Genomic DNA, 20,346 nt, shown 5'->3' on the forward strand with positions numbered 1-20,346 from the left:
CTGTCAGCCACCTGCCGGCCGTGGCGCCCCGCGAATGCCCGCTGCAACCCAAACCCCCACCGCCGCCCCTGGAGGGCACCAGGTGTGCGGCCATCAGCCGACCCCAACTCCCCGCCGCTGCGCCGCCCGGTCCAATCGGAAAACAAGCTCCTAAATCGGCTGCATTGTCCCAAATGTCTGGCCATACAGCTGTTCCAGAGACAACAACTGAGCAGCATCAGAAGGAGTCAGACCCAAAACAGGGACAGAAAGAAAAATGTTTGCAGGATCTTCATCTTCCACCTACAGAAGATCCATAAGTGAACCAAATCGGCAAATCCAAAAGGAAAAGGAGCAGAAACGGAGCGGGAGAAGAGTGGGGAGCAAATGAGTGGAAGAACGGTGAAGTTTCCCTGTGGAAAATCAACAGTGGTTGAGAGGAAAAGCCTCCCCTCCACCGCCTCTGGGAGCCAGCCGTTGGACAGGCAGTCTGAGGGGGACGGGGGGAGGTGAACACACCAATCATAGCAGTCAGCACTGCTGGCCTTAAATAGAAACATATGAGTGTCAAGGAAAAGGCAGAGAGACCCGGGGAAAAGGAGGCTGGGTCCATGTTTGTGTAAAACCAAAAGCTAGAGTGTTTAGATGGAGCTTGGACACTTTGTTTTCCTACTTTCCTTCTCTCTCATGCCGCAGCTTTTAAGAGTTGTTTTCTACTGTTATTTTACTCATTCAAACTCAAACTGCCGAAGTTGTTCATTAAGCTTTAAGGCTATAATGTATAAGGGATGGGAAATATTAATTTAAAATGAATATTTGAAACACAATACTGGCTATTGCCCGTCACCCTTATGGTGTTTGTCTCCAACCGTAAACTCAAATTTGAAGCAAATATGTAGAATGTGAAAACACTCGGCTCATGCCACGCCTACTCTTTCTGCTGCATCAACTTGTGTTTTCTTCCACCTGTCCTATGTAAGCTCCACCAGCCAGGAGTTCCTTTCCAGATTCTTAACGCCAAACATTTCGTCCTTGTCCTCACTGCGGTGACCTCGTTTATGAGCCTTGGGTTCCCCCTTTTCTCTTTGCCCTACGCCAGGGGTCTCCAACTCCAGTCCTCAAGAGCAACTTTAGATGCATCCCTGCTCCAACACACCTGAATCAAATGCTCCAATTATCTCTTGGTAAATGTTTGATTCATGATTTGATTCACTGCCTCTTAAATATTGGAGTTAGAGACCCTTGAATTGACCTTGGTTCTGCACTCTGACCTCTCATTTCTTTTGTGTATGAAACTTTCCCATCCATCCATCCATCCATCCATTGTCTGTTCACCCTTGTCCCTAATGGGGTCGGGAGGGTTGCTGGTGCCTATCTCCAGCTACGTTCCAGGCGGGAGGCGGGGTACACCCTGGACAGGTCGCCAGTCTGTCGCAGGGCTGAAACTTTCCCATCTCCTATCTAAACCCACGTAATGCTAGCGTCATCATTATCGGATTTTCTGACTGCCGTGTTTTGAATCTGATCAATCTGAGACTCCGATTCTCAGCAGCGTCTTGTGACGTCACCTGCCTTCCCTGCCGCTTCCTGATTTTCCTCCTGAGAGTTTCCAGCACTTCAGTGTGCAGGAAGGCACAAGAGGAGTTTTTCAGTTGCTAAATTGATCTCAGTCGTTTGGATCTGCACACTAACAAGCCCTTGGTGGAGCTCCTCTCAGATTAAGGATCACTCATCAATCTCGAGTTCCCTCTCGTTTGAGTCTGTGTATTGTCAGTGGAGATTTCCAGACTCTCACCAGCTGCACATTTCTAATAAATCCCTGTATAGAACTCTGTGTTCATTTGGATTTGCAGATCACTTGTCTGGTTCGTTACAGTCATATTTCATTCATTAACTCTGTTATCAGTTGATGGCATTCCAGACTATGCTACACATGACTTAGGAGTCAGGAAAGGTTTTCAAACTTGGTGAACCAAAACCAAAGAAGAAGACTGATGAAGGAGGCTGCTGTAAATATTTTATACAACTCCCTTTTTACCAGCAGGACAGCACTTTGACGTCTTCTACCACATGTCAAGAGTTTAAGCATAAACAGAGGGAGGAAAGTAACGTGACCATTCTTCTGTGCTTCAGCTGTTCTGGGTTTCGCTTTATCCTCCCTGCTGCTCTGCTCGGGGTTTCTGTCAGATTCAAGTCTTAAAATCTTTCTGTTTTTGTGTTAAGATATGTTTTGGATCATTATCCTGCTGAAATACCCAAATGATGACTTCATTTCAGTTTAGTGCCCTCCAACAAGGTTTTCAGGATCTTTGGGGGGAAAAAAACAAGCCCACAGCATCACAGAACCTCCACTGTTCTTAACAGTGGGTATGAGGGGCTTTTCCACATATCTATCTTTTTATTCCTGCCAGACACACTTAGAGTATAAGTCGAGAAAAACCCAAATCTCATCAAAGCACACGGTTCCAGTCGAGATCCAGGACAGAAACAGCTTTTCGCTTTGTTCCTGACATGCCCACCAAACAGGCAGCTGGCTTGAATAGATTTAAGGAGAATCTGTGACTCCAAGACGCCACGCTTTGCTGCAGAGAGCTTCTTTTACAATCCAGCTCATCCACCTAATGGCAGGAAATGGACCTGTGTCATGTCATATTTATACCCCAGGGAAACGGAAACTCATAAATTACTAATCCGATGTTCCTGGGCACAGAATTTAAAAATGCAAAGTATACAAAATGATTCATTCATATTAACCCTCCTGTTATGTTCTGGGTCAAATTGACCCGTTTTAAAGTAAAAAAAAAATTTTTTAATAGTTGGAAGTATTTTTTTGCACGAAACTTTTTCTATTTGTCTTGATAGATGCACTTTACATATAAATTGAAAATTTATTCATTTTACACATTTGTACCAACCCCTGCGTCTACTTTTTACATAGATACTGTTCGGGTCAATTTGACCCGGCAGTCAAGTTGAAGTGCAACAAAAGATTAAAAAATTTCCAATTTTATATGTTTCCTTGCAGCTATGGGCCATATTTCACCACACACGCACACAAACACACCACACACACACAAGCCCACTTTCTCACTACTCTCTTTACTTCACTAGGAAACTGCGAGAAAGCAGAAAGTGTTCACACAAAGTTTGACGGGAATCTTTTCTGTTCCTGTGGACAAACTCCACCCACACTGAGTGACACTCAGTGTGGACAAACTCCACCCACACTGAGTGACACTCAGCAGAAATGGAGGAAAACATAAAAACTCTCTGCATGACTCATTTATCTTGATTTTAATCAGCGGGTCAATTTGACCCTGAACAGTATGTGTGTCTCAAGTTCAATTATAAAGATCACACATTGAAAAAAATAAAGTGTAATATTTAATTTACCAAAGATCAATTTCAAGGAAATTATTGATTTCTTTCTTTTTGAAAGTGTTCAGAAAATAATACAGAGCAATAAACAATAATTCTTTATTGTTCAGTGTTTGAATAAAAGACCAAATTATTGGAGCAAAGTTGTGCATTAAGTGTCCCTGGGAAAGCGGATGAATCACATAAAAGCCTCATGCACAGCGCTTTAAAATATAATTAAACATCTCTAAATGTCAAGTGAGCTGGTAGGGAATAAGAACAGCCCATAACTTTACTTTCCCACTGGGTGAAGCTGGGAGTTTCTATGTTTTCTTTAAGGATTTTAACATAAATGATGAAGTAAAGATCAGGCAGCGAAGCTGGTGGAAATTAAGTTAAAGCCTGAGGATAAAAAGAAGCACATATCCAACTGTTTACATGCTTTATGTTACAGTAATAATAAAAAATGCCTTTTTGAGAACTTACATGAATCATAAAATCTTCTAACATTCCCCGTTTTGGTAAATTTACAGGCTCATGCAAAGGTTTCCGCCAAGCTGTAAATAATTACTTTAATTAGAGCCTTGAAATGAAAGTTTTTTGTTCTTGGGTAGCTGAGATGCCCAACAATATTTCACTACAAGCTTCACTCTGAATAATGCATGCCAGCAGGTTTTAATGACCAGGACATATCTGGAATAAGCAACATTAAACGTGAAACTCCTTGGAGTTTGCCAAGCCTCTGTTAGCTCGTGTGCAGATGAGGATACACACAGCTGGGCTGCAGCTTCATCTGCAGAGGGTCAGAGCAGAACAGGGCGAGCATGGGCAGAAAGGAGGACTCACTTCCAGAGCAGGGGAGTAGTCCAAGTAATAAATATTTTCACGGTTTCAACATATAAAAGGGAAAGAGTGGCATAATGAGTGCCAAGGAACATGCTTTGTAACATGGAAAATAGAAAAGAAATATTCTAACTGCAGCTCATGTAAACATAATGATGGGAATATTTTTGTAATTACAGCAAAGCCAGTATCTAAAGTAATGCTTTTTGTATTTCTTTTAAGCTTTACTTCAAAATTAACCATTTTTGGAGAGAAGCTAAAATGCTTATTTAGTGTCATTGGATTCTATTTGCAAAAAGAGACAATTTCAGCCACGTCTCTATGAGGAACTGTTGTACAAAACAGAACCACACTAATGTATTGTGTTAATTTGCAGATTAGAACAACAAAAAAGTAGAAGGTCACAGTTTACAATAACAAAGAACAGCAGTGGATCCCTGAGTTGTCATGGTTCAGAATCCACGGATGTTTTTGCAGTTTTTTTTCTTAAAGTGTTTTTAATGAAATCTTTACATGTTCATTTCTATCATGTCTGTAAATCTGACACACAAGGCTCTGAACCTATCAGCAAAGCTAAAATAGCATCTCAATGCTAAACATGTAGCAGCTAATGCTAATGTCAACAGGAAACATTTCCTACAGAAGCTCCATGAATGATTAAAGGTCTCTGAAACACTGGAAAGTCGAACGGATAGAATAATTCTTTGCACAAATCTGATGACTGAATAAACTAATTAACAGATTGAAAACAATAAACATATTTATTGTAGAACGTATATGTCTATTTTTTCAATAATTTAGCAGCAAAAAAGGTTTTTGAATTGAAAATATTGCTTATTTTGTCAATATAACGTTTTTGATTAAAATGTGATTAATTCCAACTAATTAAAATCCCTACAATTAACTTGATAAAAAATTATAATAGAGTCCCATTACTAATGTTAAGTTATATTTGCTGTTTGAAGTGACAGATAGGCAGATCTAAGTGTTTTGCGGGGATCTCAAGTATTTGCTGATTTTAGATATTTGTGGCTGACTGTGGTTGATAACTCCTTCTAACACACCGAAAGAGAAATGCTTTTCTTTTCACTTCTTGCACAGAATCATACAGACGTGCAGGAGATCAAGGGAAGCGACCAAATACAAAGCAACAGACTGAATTTCTAAGCTCTTGGTATGCTACATGCATCCCTGCTGCAGTCCTCGTTCTGGCTCTGGCTCTACATCCAGCTGCTGTCTCACCAGGCAGGTTTCTCCTGGATGGAAGAACAGCATGCAGGAAGACAGAGAGCCTGATTCTGAGCAGATGGGACATGCAAAGCAGATGTCCGGAGAGAGCTGAGGTGTGAAGAGGAACAAACAAACGTGACGCAGCTCTCACAGCACATGCATATTGACCATGTTGACAAAGACACACACACAAGGCTACCTGAGGCCTCTTTCCTCGGGCTGTCTGTAAAGCCGTACATCCACACTGCAGACAAAGAGAAGGAGGAGCAGAAGAACAGAGAAAGAAGGAAAGAAATTATTTAGCGTCACAGCAAGACAGAAGCAACAGTCAGCAGAGATAAATCAGAGTTGGATCCAGAGTCTGGCCCAACTCATCAGGGCGTGATGGACAAATGGATGAAGGGCGTCTAACCACATTAACCCTCGCCGCCCATTTTCACACTGTTCCAACGTGACCTTTCCAGCATCTCTTTCTACATTTCTCTCATCACTCCTGGAATGCCAGAGGAGGTCCAGTTTCCAAACAACAGGAGCCACCAGCCAGGAAATTAAATTTCCTTCACCAGGAGTCACACAGAGGACGTGGAGGACCGGGTGGAGGTACGAGTTTGGTACAGATCAGGTCAACCAGGCAGAAATCAGGTTGTTCTGAGCGTCTGCCTGATGATCATCTTTTCCTGAATGTGGACAGAAATTAAGCACTAAAGCAATGAGAAGAAATACAAGCTGGATGAGATTTTATTTTAGTATTTGTACAAAGGTTAAAGTTTTTGTATTGTATCTAAAAGAGTCCAAACAGTGCAGCTCAGGAAACTGCAATACCAATGTTAGAGGTTAAAATAAGTAAATTGAAATTATGAATTTGAGGGGACAAAATTGACATCGCCGATCCTGTTTTGGTAGAACAGTGTGAGTTTCAGAGTCTTCATCCCAATGTACATTCATTATTCAGAATGGAAATACATCAACAGCACCCCAGACAAGACTTAACGTTCAACCAAATCCCCTTCATTTCTACACATCTATTTTGTAGATTAACCTATTCACAGATATTTTTATGGAACTGAAACATTTAAGTGCAATGTGTGTTGACATACTAAAGCCTGGCATCCAGGATGGATGTCAGCTGCTGCCAAAGAGCCAGGATGGCGTCCGCAGTGCGTATGAATTCATATTTAGGTATATTTGGTGTGTAAGAGTTTTAGAGGAGGCTTCAAGTATTTGTGGTCCTCGACTTCTACAGATACTGGGAGTCCACTGTACGATCTATAGGTAATATGAAATTATTTCTTTGAAATGAAAAATTTTTTATCATGTTATTTATGTTTTAAATCATTATAGCTTCCATCCTATCGAGTCCTATCGATATCTTAGAGTTTCTTTTGTCCAACATTTTTTTTAAAAGACGTCAATTTGGCCATTTTTGTTGATTTCTAACATGCATGTTTTGAACTTCGCAGTGATATTTTCATGGCAATCACATGATGCAAATAAGCAAAATGTCCTGTCAGAAAAGGAAGAAAAATAATAGTAAAAGAAATACAACAACGTGCTGCACAAGGTTATCAAAAATAACAGACACATTTGTTTTTCTGGCTGCAACAGAATATAATAAATGAACAATGGCCTTAAGAATCCTAAGCGAAACAACATTTAAAAAGTTATAGCAGAAGAATAAAAGACATAGTCTTCATTATTGCAGGATTTGATCTGTACAGAATAAATTTATTTTACATGTTTGTTATTATATGCATTTTTTTCAGACTTAAATTAAAATGTATTGACAGTATGAATGTCTCTCTTTTACTTTAAATCAAACTGAATTTATTGTAGCTTTCAGCAGTAGATTATCTTTCATTGTAGGTAAATGAAATATATTTAAAAATTTCTAATGATTCCTAAAAAACTAAATCCTAAATGAAGTTGCAACAGAATCTGCTGGGCCAGCAGCTCCTTCGTTGATGTGAGACAATGACAGCCAAACTCGTCATCCTCCAGAGACAGACAGAAACTCGCTGGTTCCAGGTCAGCAAGGGTCAAATCTGGCTCTGCAGCCGTGCTTTCAACACACCAGGCTTCTGCTCAACATCTGATTCATGTCGCCGCTCTTAACCTGCCTCATCCACAAACACAGGAGGTTTAATTCTTCACAGGTTTGTGATGAAGCCTCTAACAAGCAGAAGCAGCTGTGACCCAAATGTTCTGCTACTGGGTGGAAATTTACCCAAATTCAGACGATAAATACAAACAGTAACATCAAGTCTCTGTTTCCATGGAACCTAAATCTGTTTCTGCTGTAACTTATATCCCAGTGGAGCCTCGACAACAAGACTCTACAGTTTATGTCAGTAGCATTTAATCAATTAAAATCTAATAAATGCATTAGAATAAAGAATGTTTGACATTAGAAACACATTAAAGCATTTAATTAACACAAACACAGCAGGTTCGGCATTTGAGCTGCTGTTAGCCAGACTTTTAAGTTTAGCCAAAGAAACCTCATGTTCCACATCGTATGTCATCATAGTATGATCTTCAAAATATTTGTTTTTTTGATGGTTGTTGAGCTGAAAAAGAGTTTTGTCAAAATGTGTCAATATTTCTCTAAACTGAACGATGTTCACTAAACAAAAGTCACCAAAAATGATCGATTAGAGTTAAAATTGTGTACCAACATTATGTTTGTTTTTATTTTTATATAAAGTTCATTCTTAATCAGTAAATATTAGATTTGCACAGTTTTATTAGTAGAAAATTGTCAACAGTCCTTGCAGTTAATCCTGAGCAGTGCAGCTTCAGAGCAAAGCAGAAACAGAAGAGCGTCATGACTTTGACAGAAACCCATCAGCTCCAATCAGCTAAACCTGCTGCCTCAGTCAGGCCGGTGCATGACATAAGGTGTTGCCACACAGACTGAGATGTACAGCAAACAGTTATCGATTTGCCAAAAGCAAACAAACAGAAGATATTCACACAAGAAGGACACGGACAATGTCAAAGCGCTAACAGAATCTGAGTATTGACAAAAAGTTTATCAAGAAGAGAAACAAGAGGTGAAGCAATTTATCTGCAACGAAAGTCAGAAAGACGAATTAAATTTGTGTGCAAATGCTGCAGTAGCTGACAAACCATGAAGACAACAAATCCAAGATGGAAACCAAAGTGTCCCTGTCCCTGGCAACAGTTACCGGGGAATCCAAATACGTCCTCAGGTAGGCAGGGAGGAAACCTTTAGCCTACAGTAACTCTGGAGGAGCTGCAGACATATAATCAGTTGATAAATCTTTGAATTCCAGAAATCTGTCCTTTTTTAAAAAAAAAATATATTGTTAGAAATTGTTTAAATAAAGCCACAAAATATCCAGTTTGCAGTTTCTCACAAGCGTCTCCTTTTTCCTGTAACATTTATAATATTTAGAATTTAAAAAATGCAAATACTCCCAATTCCATTTCCTTCATTTTAATTTAAAGAATTCAGATTTTAGTAATTTATAAGATGTTTTTAAATATCCTTTTCTGAGTCTGTCGCTAACAGTTTGATCTGTTTCATCCAGAACGTTGGGCTGAAAAGTGTTGGATGAAATAAAGTTGCGTTAGCCATGATGGATGGTTCCAGGTCCAGGATGGGAATGTGGTGTGGGTTTCCGCCACAGGCCGAGTTTCTACCCCATCCCAGACCGTGTCTGTTCCACAATGAGCACCTCCTCCATATTTCACTGGAACACGCCTGAGTCTCCACTGCGTAAACACACCAGCAACGTGGCGCTAAAGTCCCAACTTCACTGCTTTGTGACTGAATAGCATTTACTCCAGTTAAGAGCTCAATGCTATGTTAAATAATAAAGGTTTTATGGGTTCTTAATGGGAGGTGTGCAAGGTTTGACAAAGAGGATTCTGATGCCACAAGCAGCCACCCAACTCCACAACCCAAACGAACGGTGACAGTTTAACAGGTCTGTAAACACATCTGCCCCCCAGACGTTTCTCCTACACTTATAAAAGACCAACACACACCAAGAAACAAGGTCCAACTTCCTGTTCTTCCTCAACACGACTGGCCGTTCCGACGTGAGCCTGAAACTTTATCTGCCGTGCCACGTAAACAAAGTCGGGCCTGTCTGACAGCATAACCCCTGTGGCCTCTGCAGCGCAGGCAGCAGCCTCCTCCAATCCCTCCAAATCTGACTCCCACGTGGGGGAGGACGGGTCCGTCTGCAATCTGCAGAGCAAGACGGGACCCGGACCTGACCCGGTGGGGAAAACACAGCTGACATCTAGAGTCCATCATTTTAAACCAGCGTTCGTATCAGGTCAATATTAAAATCTGAAAATAATTTCTCCAGATAAAATAAATCAAAGATTTCCATTGAAGTTTAGTCAAAGAACATAACAAGAAACTGTATCATTATAATTAATAATATCCAGTAATGGGCTAACTTCCACTACTAGCACATTTGTGCTTTTGCTAACTTTTTCGTAAACTACTTTTGGCTAGCTTTCGTTTTAGTTGTTCTGTTGTTCTCAGCAACATAATTTCTCTGTTACATCAAATAAAGGACAGCTGTCTTTGTGACATAAACAGTGGTGGGCATGTTTCCACTAAAGCACTAATAGTAGAGAACTTTTTTTGTTCAGCAATTTGCTAACTTTGAAAATGTTTAGCACATTTAATGTACCCTACATTAATGTTTCTGTAGTCTTTCAAGAACAGATTATTTGAATTGAGGTTAGTGCTTTAGCATTAGCTTCCAGTAAACACTGTGTTGGTGTAGCATTTAGCATTTTCAGAACTAATGTTTATGATTAGGCCTTTAGGGTTAGTGCAGCTAACTTTTTAGCTAGCAGTGCTAAATATACCTAGATAGCTCCAACTTGCCTGTTTTGAACATATTCAGTCACCTGAGAACTGGCAGCTTTATCATGGTATGGGGAAACTTTCATGGCACAATTTGGGTCAACATCACAGCCAAACTGGATATTGTTGCTGACCATGTCAATCCCTTTAAGGTCATGTAGGTCAGAGCAATGTTTCTGACACCTTGTTGAATCTTCTGAATGCTGTGAAAAATAAGACAATCCTGAAGACTGAAGTGGGTCCAACCCAGCGTTAGTGAGCTGTACCTAATAAAGAGGCTGGTAGAGGCTCTTCCTGCCTCCTCTTATTCATGTTTTAGTCTTTAGTTTGGTCAATGAAACATTTCTGACTACAATCATTTTATAAGTGGATAAAATCTAAATCAACATGTTGCAGCTTTCAACCAATCACATTACAGAACCCTGATGGCACCTAAAATATCAAAGTTTTTTAAAGCAAACAACATGAGGACAACCGAGTCATTTATTAAACACAAATTATTTCCTGAGTTAGCTAATCAATGATTTTATAATCTGCTCTTTTAAAAGCAGACATCCAAAACACATTTACTGAAATCGTCCACCAGACGTCCAGAAGCTTTTGTTAAGCAGCTGCTTTCTGGCTAATACTCTTTAGGAGCCATGACATTGTTAAGAGGCCTAATGTGCAAAAGATCCTTCAGTGGGGAACGGATGAATGGTCCTTCAGTCAAACAAGACGGCTCTTTTCCTTGTTTTGGCTTTTGTGGCTTATAGCAAACATGACAGTGATAATGCTGCAAATCACAGTGAGTTGTCCCAAAACTGAAAGACTTTGGTAAAAATGTAGATCTGGGTCAGCTGTTTGTAAATTCAACCACAGGATGTTAAAACACTGAATTATCAAATAAAAAGCTGCGAGCTGAACTCCAGCAGAAAGGGAACAAACTGTTTCTCCCAAGATCCAAGATCCAAATCCAAGAGTAATGCTTCCTCACAACAGAACCGAACCAAACACGTCCCTAAACCACACCCTGTACGGAGGCCCAAAAGTGTCTCAATTCAATAAAAAATAACTCAATAATTACTTAAGTGTGTCAACGCTTATTAAAATAAATACATTAATAATATGTAACTGAACATATATTTAAACAATGTTAAATATATATTTCTTAAATAAAGTTATTCAACTTTAAAAACAACAAAAACATTTGTATACAATGTAGAAATTTTAAATGCAGTTTGAAGGATTTCCAAACTAATTATGTATTCATTAAATTTTTAAGACATTTTATTAATCATGGATAAAGCAATTTAGCTATGACACATGCAAATAATATTTATTTCTTTATTATATTGTTTTTAACACTTTTGGCACTCAATAACCCCATGCTATAAAATCTTGGACCAGAAGAGACTGGCAGCATTACGGACCCAGCCCACAACAGAACCGACAGCCAGTCAGCGTCCCGCAGTGGGACTGTAAATAAACCACAGACTGACACGGACACGGACACGGACTGACAGCTCACACGTCATGCAGCCCATGCTCCTCCAGGAGGAAAACCGCGCCTCAGCAAAGCAGAGAAAAGCATCAGGTTTGGTTGAAGAAAAACAGGTGACTTACCAGACTTGCGCTTGGATCCATAGTCCCTGAGGGAGAAGCAACACAGGAGGGACATGGTTAGTGACAGCGGACGCTACTGTCCCAAACAAAACATTCAGTCAACACACGTGCATCCTGACGCTGCGGCTCGGCTGCAGTGCGCTGTGCAATGCATGTGTTTGAAGGAGAAAAAGGGAGTCGAGGAGGGAGGGATGACTTTGGCCAGCTGCCTGTACTCTCCGCAACAGACACAAATAAGTCATGTGACTCTAAAGCAGCAGCATCTCAATCCCCTTCCTCCCTCAGCTCCCCCTCCATCCTGTTAGAGGGGAAGGCGACCAACCGCTCCCCACATTCAAAGGAAGGAGGATCAGTTTAAGAAGCTTTGCTTAATGGCCTGTAATGGGATTATGGCACAAGTCTGAGCTATAGATCAGAGGCTGACGCAGAGCTGCTGTACGTGAGACTCGTCTACCTCGACTGTCAAGAGCAACGCAGGCGGTGGGATAGAAGAAGATGGAAAAATTGAGAGTTTGGATGAGGACAAGAGATAGTATTTATAGAAATAGAAATACAGGCATGACAATCTGTCAAGCACTGCTCAGTAGGTTGAGCCTTTGTTTCTGTTAAACCTGCCAATGTCACCTCTGCTGCGGTATCTGGAAGAGCTCAGTAAACATCAGCAGAATGATGCTGCAGCAGCAGCAGCAAAGTTTTTCACCTTCAAACAGAAAAACTAGACTTTTATCAGGGATTCATGATTTAAGTTATTCATTTTAACATATTGGTGTCTATGATGACTAGAAATGGGCTGATATAAGCAACCGATGTTTATTTTCATCTTGTTACGGGGTGTGTATGTGTTTGTGGAGGGGCTATGTGGTGTTTGTTTGATCACGTGACAGTGGCCGAATATAATATAGGTTATCTGCCATAAGAGCAATAATATCGGACATTGTTGTGGGTAAACATCCGCAAATGTGGAGTCAATTTTTTGTTGTTTTGTAAACTTTCAGTTGAATAAAGTTTGTTATCTGTGTGAAAGATTTGTTCATCGACTAAGAATTTTTCAAGTAGATAGGTATTTATATGCATGCTCTTATTTTGAAGGGATGAAGACTGTTGACGCAGCGGTTCCATTTCCTCCCCTCACGTTCTCAGAGTTGAAGCCAGTGCTACATTAGACAATATCCTGACATCAGGAACCAGGAGTGGACACGGTTCACGGTTTGCATTAAACTCACTTATAACTGGACAAACTGAGACTTCAGTGTCATAATCCCATTACAGGCATAGAAATAGTCTGATTTATTCTAAACTCTGAATGACCGACATTAAACTGGGTAATTTGATGTGTCAGATGGAGCCAGCTGAACTGGCGTGTGCAGCTGGTAAGGAAGCCATGGACAGTGGCTAAAGGTTAAAACACTTCAATGTCCCTTTTAGAAGAGACTAAACCCAGAACGTCAGCCCTGGATAAGTGGTAAAATAAAAGATGCGTACCATAAATCGATGGAAGCACTCTGCGGTCAGCTAAAAGTCAGCAAGCAATTCAGGCCTTTTCCTTCCAATCTCTCTAATTGAAGCAGCTCTGTTCACGGCTCATCTGAATAATTAGGGACCTAATCTTGTCAGGTATGAAGATGAGTAAATTGAGCTGAGAGATTTCTGCAGCAGAGGGTAACCGGACAGAAACTGTTCCCTGCGGTGCAGTTGGTGGGGAAGCTAATGACCTCTCACTGTGGGAGGTTAATGAATCCCTCTTCTCGAGTGTCTCCATGACTCGACTCTGACTAATAAACACACACACTGTCACAGATACAGGTAGGTTAGGAAAATCAGTCAACTCTGTGTCTGGTGAAGGCCGCTGCAGACACAGATTCATGGTGTCACTGTGATCTCGATCCCTTGTGATCTGATGCATTCGTCTCTCTGTGACTGGCTTCAGCAGATGAATGAAGCCTTTATCTTGACCTCTTTATACCAAGAACTCTGTGTGCTGGCAACCAGAATATGCTTCACTGTCACTGAAGAGGCACATGGCATAACTTTACCTTACACATCCAAACCATCTTAAGTCAGGCTGGGCAGTGAAACAACAGGAATGATATTTCTTTCTTCTACTGGGTAAAAACGTAAAGTAGAGAACAATAAGCTGGACTCTGATGCATTTGGATCTGGGTGGAAAATATGCTTTGGAAAGAGTCTGTCAGCATAAGCAGAACGTCTGCCAGGATGGTTGCTCTTTTCACCCAACCTGCCACAATTCATTACAAATTCAGATTGTTTTAGGTTTAAGGACGATCTCAGAGATCCAGAGAAACTTTCTGTTCATCCAGTACTACTCTTTCTTCAAAACTGTTAAACTTGAGTACAGTATTTATATTTATAAACAGTGCATATATTTATATTTATATGCACTGTTTATATGACTGTAATCCACAAAAAGACACAGTCCTTTTTTATCATTTCTACATTAAATCATACCTAACTTTTCCTGCTTTAGATTAAGGGAGACCTAAAACAGCAACACCAAAGTGTTGACTTTGTTCTCCGCTTGGTAACTAATTTGGTGGGAGTCACTGTCCGTTTCTCTCCAACCTTTAACCTTCTGGCTGATAGCGTCAATATTTCCATACTGTCATCTTTCCTCATTATTCCATCTCTTTGTGTAGTGCACCAGTCCCTCCTGCAGCAAATTACCCAAATAAATTTACAAACCCTTACCCTAACCCTAAACTGCAGTAGTTGCATGTGGCGTTTTTGTCCTTCTTCTACATGATAGAGGCTAAAAGCATCTGTAGGGGAAGGAGAAGCAAAACAAAGGAGGGAGGATGAAAAGCGAGAGGAGAAACAGATTGTCCAGAGTTTAGCCAGTGACCCACATCCCTGAAGCTGAAATCAAACTCCTCCCGGGGGGCTGAGCAACCAGCTCTGACTGCCAGCGCTTTCCAGCATCTTCTACAGGTTTGAGAAGGAGGAAACGCAGAAAGGACAGACGAGAAGAAGAAGCATTCTGATTCAACACGGAGCCTCAAAGACACCTTGGCAGACAGTAAAATACTTGGCCTTCATTCTGGGAACTGAATGTTTGTTGAGGAATAATTGAAACTGATGAGGTTATCCAGCTAAAGATAAGCTAAACGGCCCGGTGATTTCTGACACAACGTCTTCATCCGTTTTGTTTATCTATGATAAATTAGGTTTTCTATTTTTAATTTTGGGAGTTTTTTTTATTATTGGCCAAAACAGCAGGACCAAACGTCACTGAAATTTGACGGAGTATCCCCGAAGAATGGAGTAGAGTAACGGAAAAAGAAAAAACAGACGTATTGTACTCAGACCTCCAGAGACCTGCAGCTCGATTATAGTTTAATACAATTCAGAAGCACAAAGAAAAAATATATACACCAGCAGTCAAATAACAAGACATATATGCATACTGAATGTGTTTATGCTAATAGGTTAAAAAGACAGATAGGTATCCTGAGTATTAAGACATTTTTTAGTTCCAATTTGATTTTCTTTTAAAACTCGTCCAACTTCCAGCTGTTATTCCATCAATAGTTTTTAAATGACCTCTGAACCCTCAATCCAAGGTCAGTAGTTAAAATATTTCAGAATGAAATAGTGAATGTATTTCTAAGTATTGAATAAAACTCAATGACTTGCAGTTTATTTTACATGAACAGATGAGATTTTGATGAAGTTTCCACATTCCTCCCTCAGTTGCTTTAATATACACAAAAAGCTTCTCATGGCCAAACACAGAAATTTAGATTTAAAAAAAAGTAGAAACACCTGACAATGTTGGTGTGAAGTTAAATGTACTTGGATTCAATCAAAAAGTATTTAGTTAAATACTTCTATCTGTGATGGATTATTGCCTTTTTACAAACCTTCATGGTTCTTCAAACAATCTGCGAATAGTTAAAAGTTGTGGATACTTGGGGCCCCGACTAAAACTGTTCAAATACCAAATATATCTTAATATTCATTAATATTCACAATAAAAACATCTTAGCTCTACCACAGAAAGAGCTACAGTCTTCCTTATGTCTGCTCTAAGGGGTTCAGCCAATCAGGAAAGGAAATTGAATGGTGCTTCTGGATTGGCTGCTTTGCAAACGCTAATCAATAGCATGTCAAGTAGCACTGTCCCGAGGTAGCTCAGCTTCCAAAGCTGCACTTTCTTTTGCATATTTTAGACATGCTCCATAAAAACTATTAGCTAATAGGTGAATTTCCATGAATATATGAATCTCATTGCATATAAAAAACTGACAGGTGGCAAGGCTCCACTGTAAGCTGAAATGTTTGACTGAAAAATTACGATTTGGTGTTTTTTCATGAATGTTTGCTGCTAGAAGTGTCTGTTAAAAAGGTGGTGTTCCTCTCTACTGTCGCTGTGTGCTTTGTTCAGGTGGAGCAGTTGTAGCAAACCCGACCGCTTTCAATTAATCTACTGTTGTACCTACAGACTTTAAACATCAGGATTTTCAAATAATCTTCTTTTCCCACTCAAACCACAGAGTAACAGGATCAGTCTGCTGCCTTTTAAATCAACTATCATTACCGTTTCATTAGTCTTCATTTACCTGTGTGATTTATACACTTTATATGGCTTGTGAAATTAGTCCGGGAAGGTAATTGATTTTATGCTGATGAAAACAGGTGATCAATGTTTATCAGCATAACCTGCTGTGATTGAATGCCGCCTCATCAGCAGCCTTGAGAAAAACAAATACTTCCTGATTATCGCCTTATCCTCCCTCTGTCTCTCTTGCCTTCTGTTTCAGCATCAGTGGTCATGTCTCGGCCTAATCTCCCCAGTAGCCCCACCTTACCTCCAGCTGCCCCTGGACCGGGCCTTTTTCTCCTCACTAAGAACTTCACACAACAAATGTGACAGTTATGCTCCATGTTTAATTATGTTTATGTGACTGTAGCTGTAGTCCACGCCTTGTGAATCTCCCCCAAACTGTTACTTGTGCACCTCTTTTCCTTCCACTCAATTTTACAGCCGCATAAGATAAGATAAGATAAGATAAGATAAGATAAGATAAGATAAGATAAGATAAGATAAATCTTTATTGTCATTGTCACAGGGACAACGAAATTCAAAGGGTGCCATCAGTCGGTGCACATGCCCAAAAACAAAAAATAACTGTCTCACAATTCACACACAACACAAGAATCAACATTGCTGAAATCAATGTTAATGAATGTTGAATAAATGTCAAGCCTGTAGCTTCGTCGTGTGTGTAGGCATTAGCGATAGCATGGACCTAACAACACATTTCCTAATTAAAAATCATTTTGTATCTGCAGTGAGCATGCAGGTTAGAAGAAGCTTTTCTTCTGTCTACAACACAAAATGACCCACAGCTTCTCTCACATCAGATACACAAACACATTACCACCAACTTATTCCTGATTAACCCCCAAACACTCGCCTGCCCTCCCCCGCATCACCGGGGGTAAACCTCCTGCTTAAAACATCGCCTCCAAAGAACTGAAAAGCTGACCAATCACATGAGTTCATGACTTATCTCTGCAATAATCTGATCATCATGCAGCCTCCTCCGATCTCCTGCAGGCTCAAACCAAGGTCAGACTCTATTGTTGCTCATGCAGAGGGCTGTGAGGGGGCGCAGTGACGGATAACATCTCTACAGCGAAGATGCAGGATGCACATATTAATAAGGAATCTGTCGACATCATGGTGTGGAGAGGACAGATCATTCCTTTTAGGTTGATGTTTTTATGAACAGAGACAAATAAAGCAACATTTGATAAATGATAATGATTTAAAAAGTGGAAGAAGATACTAAAAAAGGAGGGAAAAACAGTGGAATGGGGGTGGAGGAGTCCAGGAAGAAATGGATACAGCAGGAGAGAATTTCAATGCAGTGGAAATTTATCCGAGTAAGATGTGAGGATGGGAGGTGTTTGGTCAGGAGCAGAGAGGAACAGGACCGGCAGCAGAACTGGAAAAAGCAGCTTCATCTGTCTGGACTGTGAAGCACGCCACCATGTGGACAGATGTTGTACAGCGGATTAGCCTGAAAGCAATAACACACATGTCCGGACACCCCTGATTCTCACCAAAAATATACTTTTTATTATTATTTTTATCCAAATCCAAAGAAACAGACGGCAGACCCACAGAGGACAGAGGTGTCATTTTTAAAGACCCACAATGGCTGACATCAAACAATCAAAATTCTCCTATGGCTTTAACTTAACACCACTTGAAAACCCCACTACATACATAATAAGGTTGAATAAAGTAAAGACAGGATAAATATGATAAACAGTAAAAGCTAAAGATCCTTTCTTATCCTCATCTTTCCATTTACAGCTTCATGACACAAGAGTCCAACATTTGTTGAGACTTTCTAAATGTTTTGCATTCGTAAAGAAATCACTGCTGCTGTTGCACAAAAAATGAAGCAAAATGTTTCATTTTAGTCATAATAGAAGAATCTTCAAGGTAAATGTCCTAAACATCATGCTTTGAAATGCCAAAAATATGGCAATAATTTCTGCATCACATTTTTTGTTTATTTATTTTTGTTGTATGTTTATTTATAAGATGAGCAGGATTGGATCTGGGTGTTTTCTGAAAGGATCCTTGGATTTAAAAGGCAAACAGCTGATTGCATGAGACTGATGTCACTGAAACAAGTCCTAATGTTCCCCAACAGGTGCAGTACCCCCTTCAGCAGACAGGGGTCGACAATGCACACTAACAAAAAGAAAGAAGAGGCTTTTTTCTCCTTCATTTTGATAACTGAAAAAGTGGATAAAAATAAATAAATAAATAAAAGATTCTCAAACACATCCAGGCAGAAAATTATAGCAAAGTTTCATCAGCAGATTCCATTTCATAAAAATTTCTGACTCTCCAACTTAAGAGAAATCAGGAAGTCATCCCGACCTCTCACCTGCTGTTCTTGACCTCCCCGTGTCCCTAGAGGACCCCGTCCCTCTTCCTTCCTCATTTTACAGGAAGTGATGAAGCGCACCTCACCCAGTCACCGCCCACTCCGTCCATCACCCCTCCGTCCGTCCCGGTCGGCCCCTCCCAGAGCGAGCCTGGCTCAACAACTCCCGGTGAGTGAGTGTGCATCATGGGGGAGCAGCAGTGAGTCAGACTGGGTGAATGAGTGCATCCAGAGCGGAGGCTGGGCCAGGAGAGGTGAAACAACCCGAAAACAGTCAACAAGCAGAATCAATTCTGTTGGTTAAAATAGAAACCGGACTTGGGTTTGAGCGTTTCCAAATGTGGCTGAAAGAAAAACGAATCAATGAAAGCTCACTCACAAAAAAAATAATAAAAAAACTAGATGTCTCAGAGGCTGCAGGCTCAGCTGACCGCTGCTCCTCACTCTGACATGCTTTAAGTGTTTAAACCAACTGGGCTCGGTGCTGCTCGCCGCTCATCGGGCCTCCATGACTGCAACTGATGCTAAGAGCTCATCCATTAAGGTTGAGAGAGCCTGTCGCCTCTTTCCGAGCAGAACAGAAGAAAGATGGGAGGATGGAAGGTGCAGACCAAACTGTGCTTGTCTGGCATCAGTTACGTTTCCTCCAGAAACCCTTGGACTGGGCCACAGAAGAACTGGTTCTGACTTGGAAGCAACTTTCAGCTCAACTAAAGGAAAGATCCACTTTCAGCCAGAGATAAAAACACTGAGTTCTATGATGCAGGTCCAAACAGTGAACTCTGGTACAGTTTGAATGAATATGTAATCACCAAGCAGACCGAAGACCGCTCCAAAAACAGGTAGTGGACTATAACGCAGGGCATTCTGGGTAAATAAAACCAGAACAAATGAAAGAAGCTAATGCTAGCAGGAGAAATATCTATTTGTCTTCTGACACAGGCAAAAGAGAACCGCTAAAATCTGATGCTACTCCATTTTTTTTTTTTTACATTTTGTGAAGTTGTGCTTAGTTTCTTCTTCTGAGAAACATTTATTTCCTGCAGTAGTTTTTGGTGCAGCGCCCCCACAGGCGAGGAGGGAAATAGGTTTTTCAATTAGTTTGGATCATTTGACACAGTTCAGTGTGAAATAGAAGTGCAGCAGCTGAAAACATAACAAATATTACAATTTTGGTACCAGATTGAATTCGCTTGTCCTCGGGGATCGACACACATGGTGCGATATCGGTCCAAGACAATCCAGCATGTTGAACATTCTGTATTTTAGTCCCAATGTCTTTTTGAATGGACTAGATCACCCCGAGCACACCAACCAGGGAAACAGTATCTCCCATGATTATCTTAAGAGCATCCTGATAATCACAGCATCTGTATGATTGCCAGAAGGGGAAAGTCAAGACAAAAATCAGCATGACAATCTGATGCCATGTGAACCAGGCAGCAGTGTTTAAACGTTAAGATTTTATTTCACCCCCCAGCTGTTGTATTTTCTGGTTCGTTTGATTTTCTTTCCACTGGAACGTGAGACGATGTTTAAGTTTGATGA

At 40.5% G+C, this 20,346-nt stretch overlaps 1 protein-coding gene across 6 annotated transcripts in view; it reads right to left on the minus strand.

The window, feature by feature from the left end:
• Positions 1-20,346, minus strand: part of sh3pxd2aa (SH3 and PX domains 2Aa) — a 91,126-nt gene that overhangs the window by 31,542 nt on the left and 39,238 nt on the right. For 4 of the 6 annotated variants that reach the window (XR_003595355.1, XM_028016313.1, XM_028016316.1 and 1 more), the window contains 2 exons: positions 11,870-11,895; positions 5,609-5,653 (listed from right to left, as the gene is read on the minus strand). Coding sequence is in view for 5 of the 6 variants with exons in the window: in XM_028016313.1 (XP_027872114.1) it covers positions 5,609-5,653; positions 11,870-11,895 (71 nt within the window). In the remaining variant the exon portion in view is untranslated. The remainder of the gene's footprint in view (positions 1-5,608; positions 5,654-11,869; positions 11,896-20,346) is intronic. The other 2 variants (XM_028016317.1, XM_028016318.1) reach the window with 1 other exon arrangement.

Source organism: Xiphophorus couchianus, chromosome 5 (genome assembly GCF_001444195.1).
Source record: "Xiphophorus couchianus chromosome 5, X_couchianus-1.0, whole genome shotgun sequence".
NCBI classification, from domain to species: Eukaryota; Metazoa; Chordata; class Actinopteri; order Cyprinodontiformes; family Poeciliidae; genus Xiphophorus; species Xiphophorus couchianus.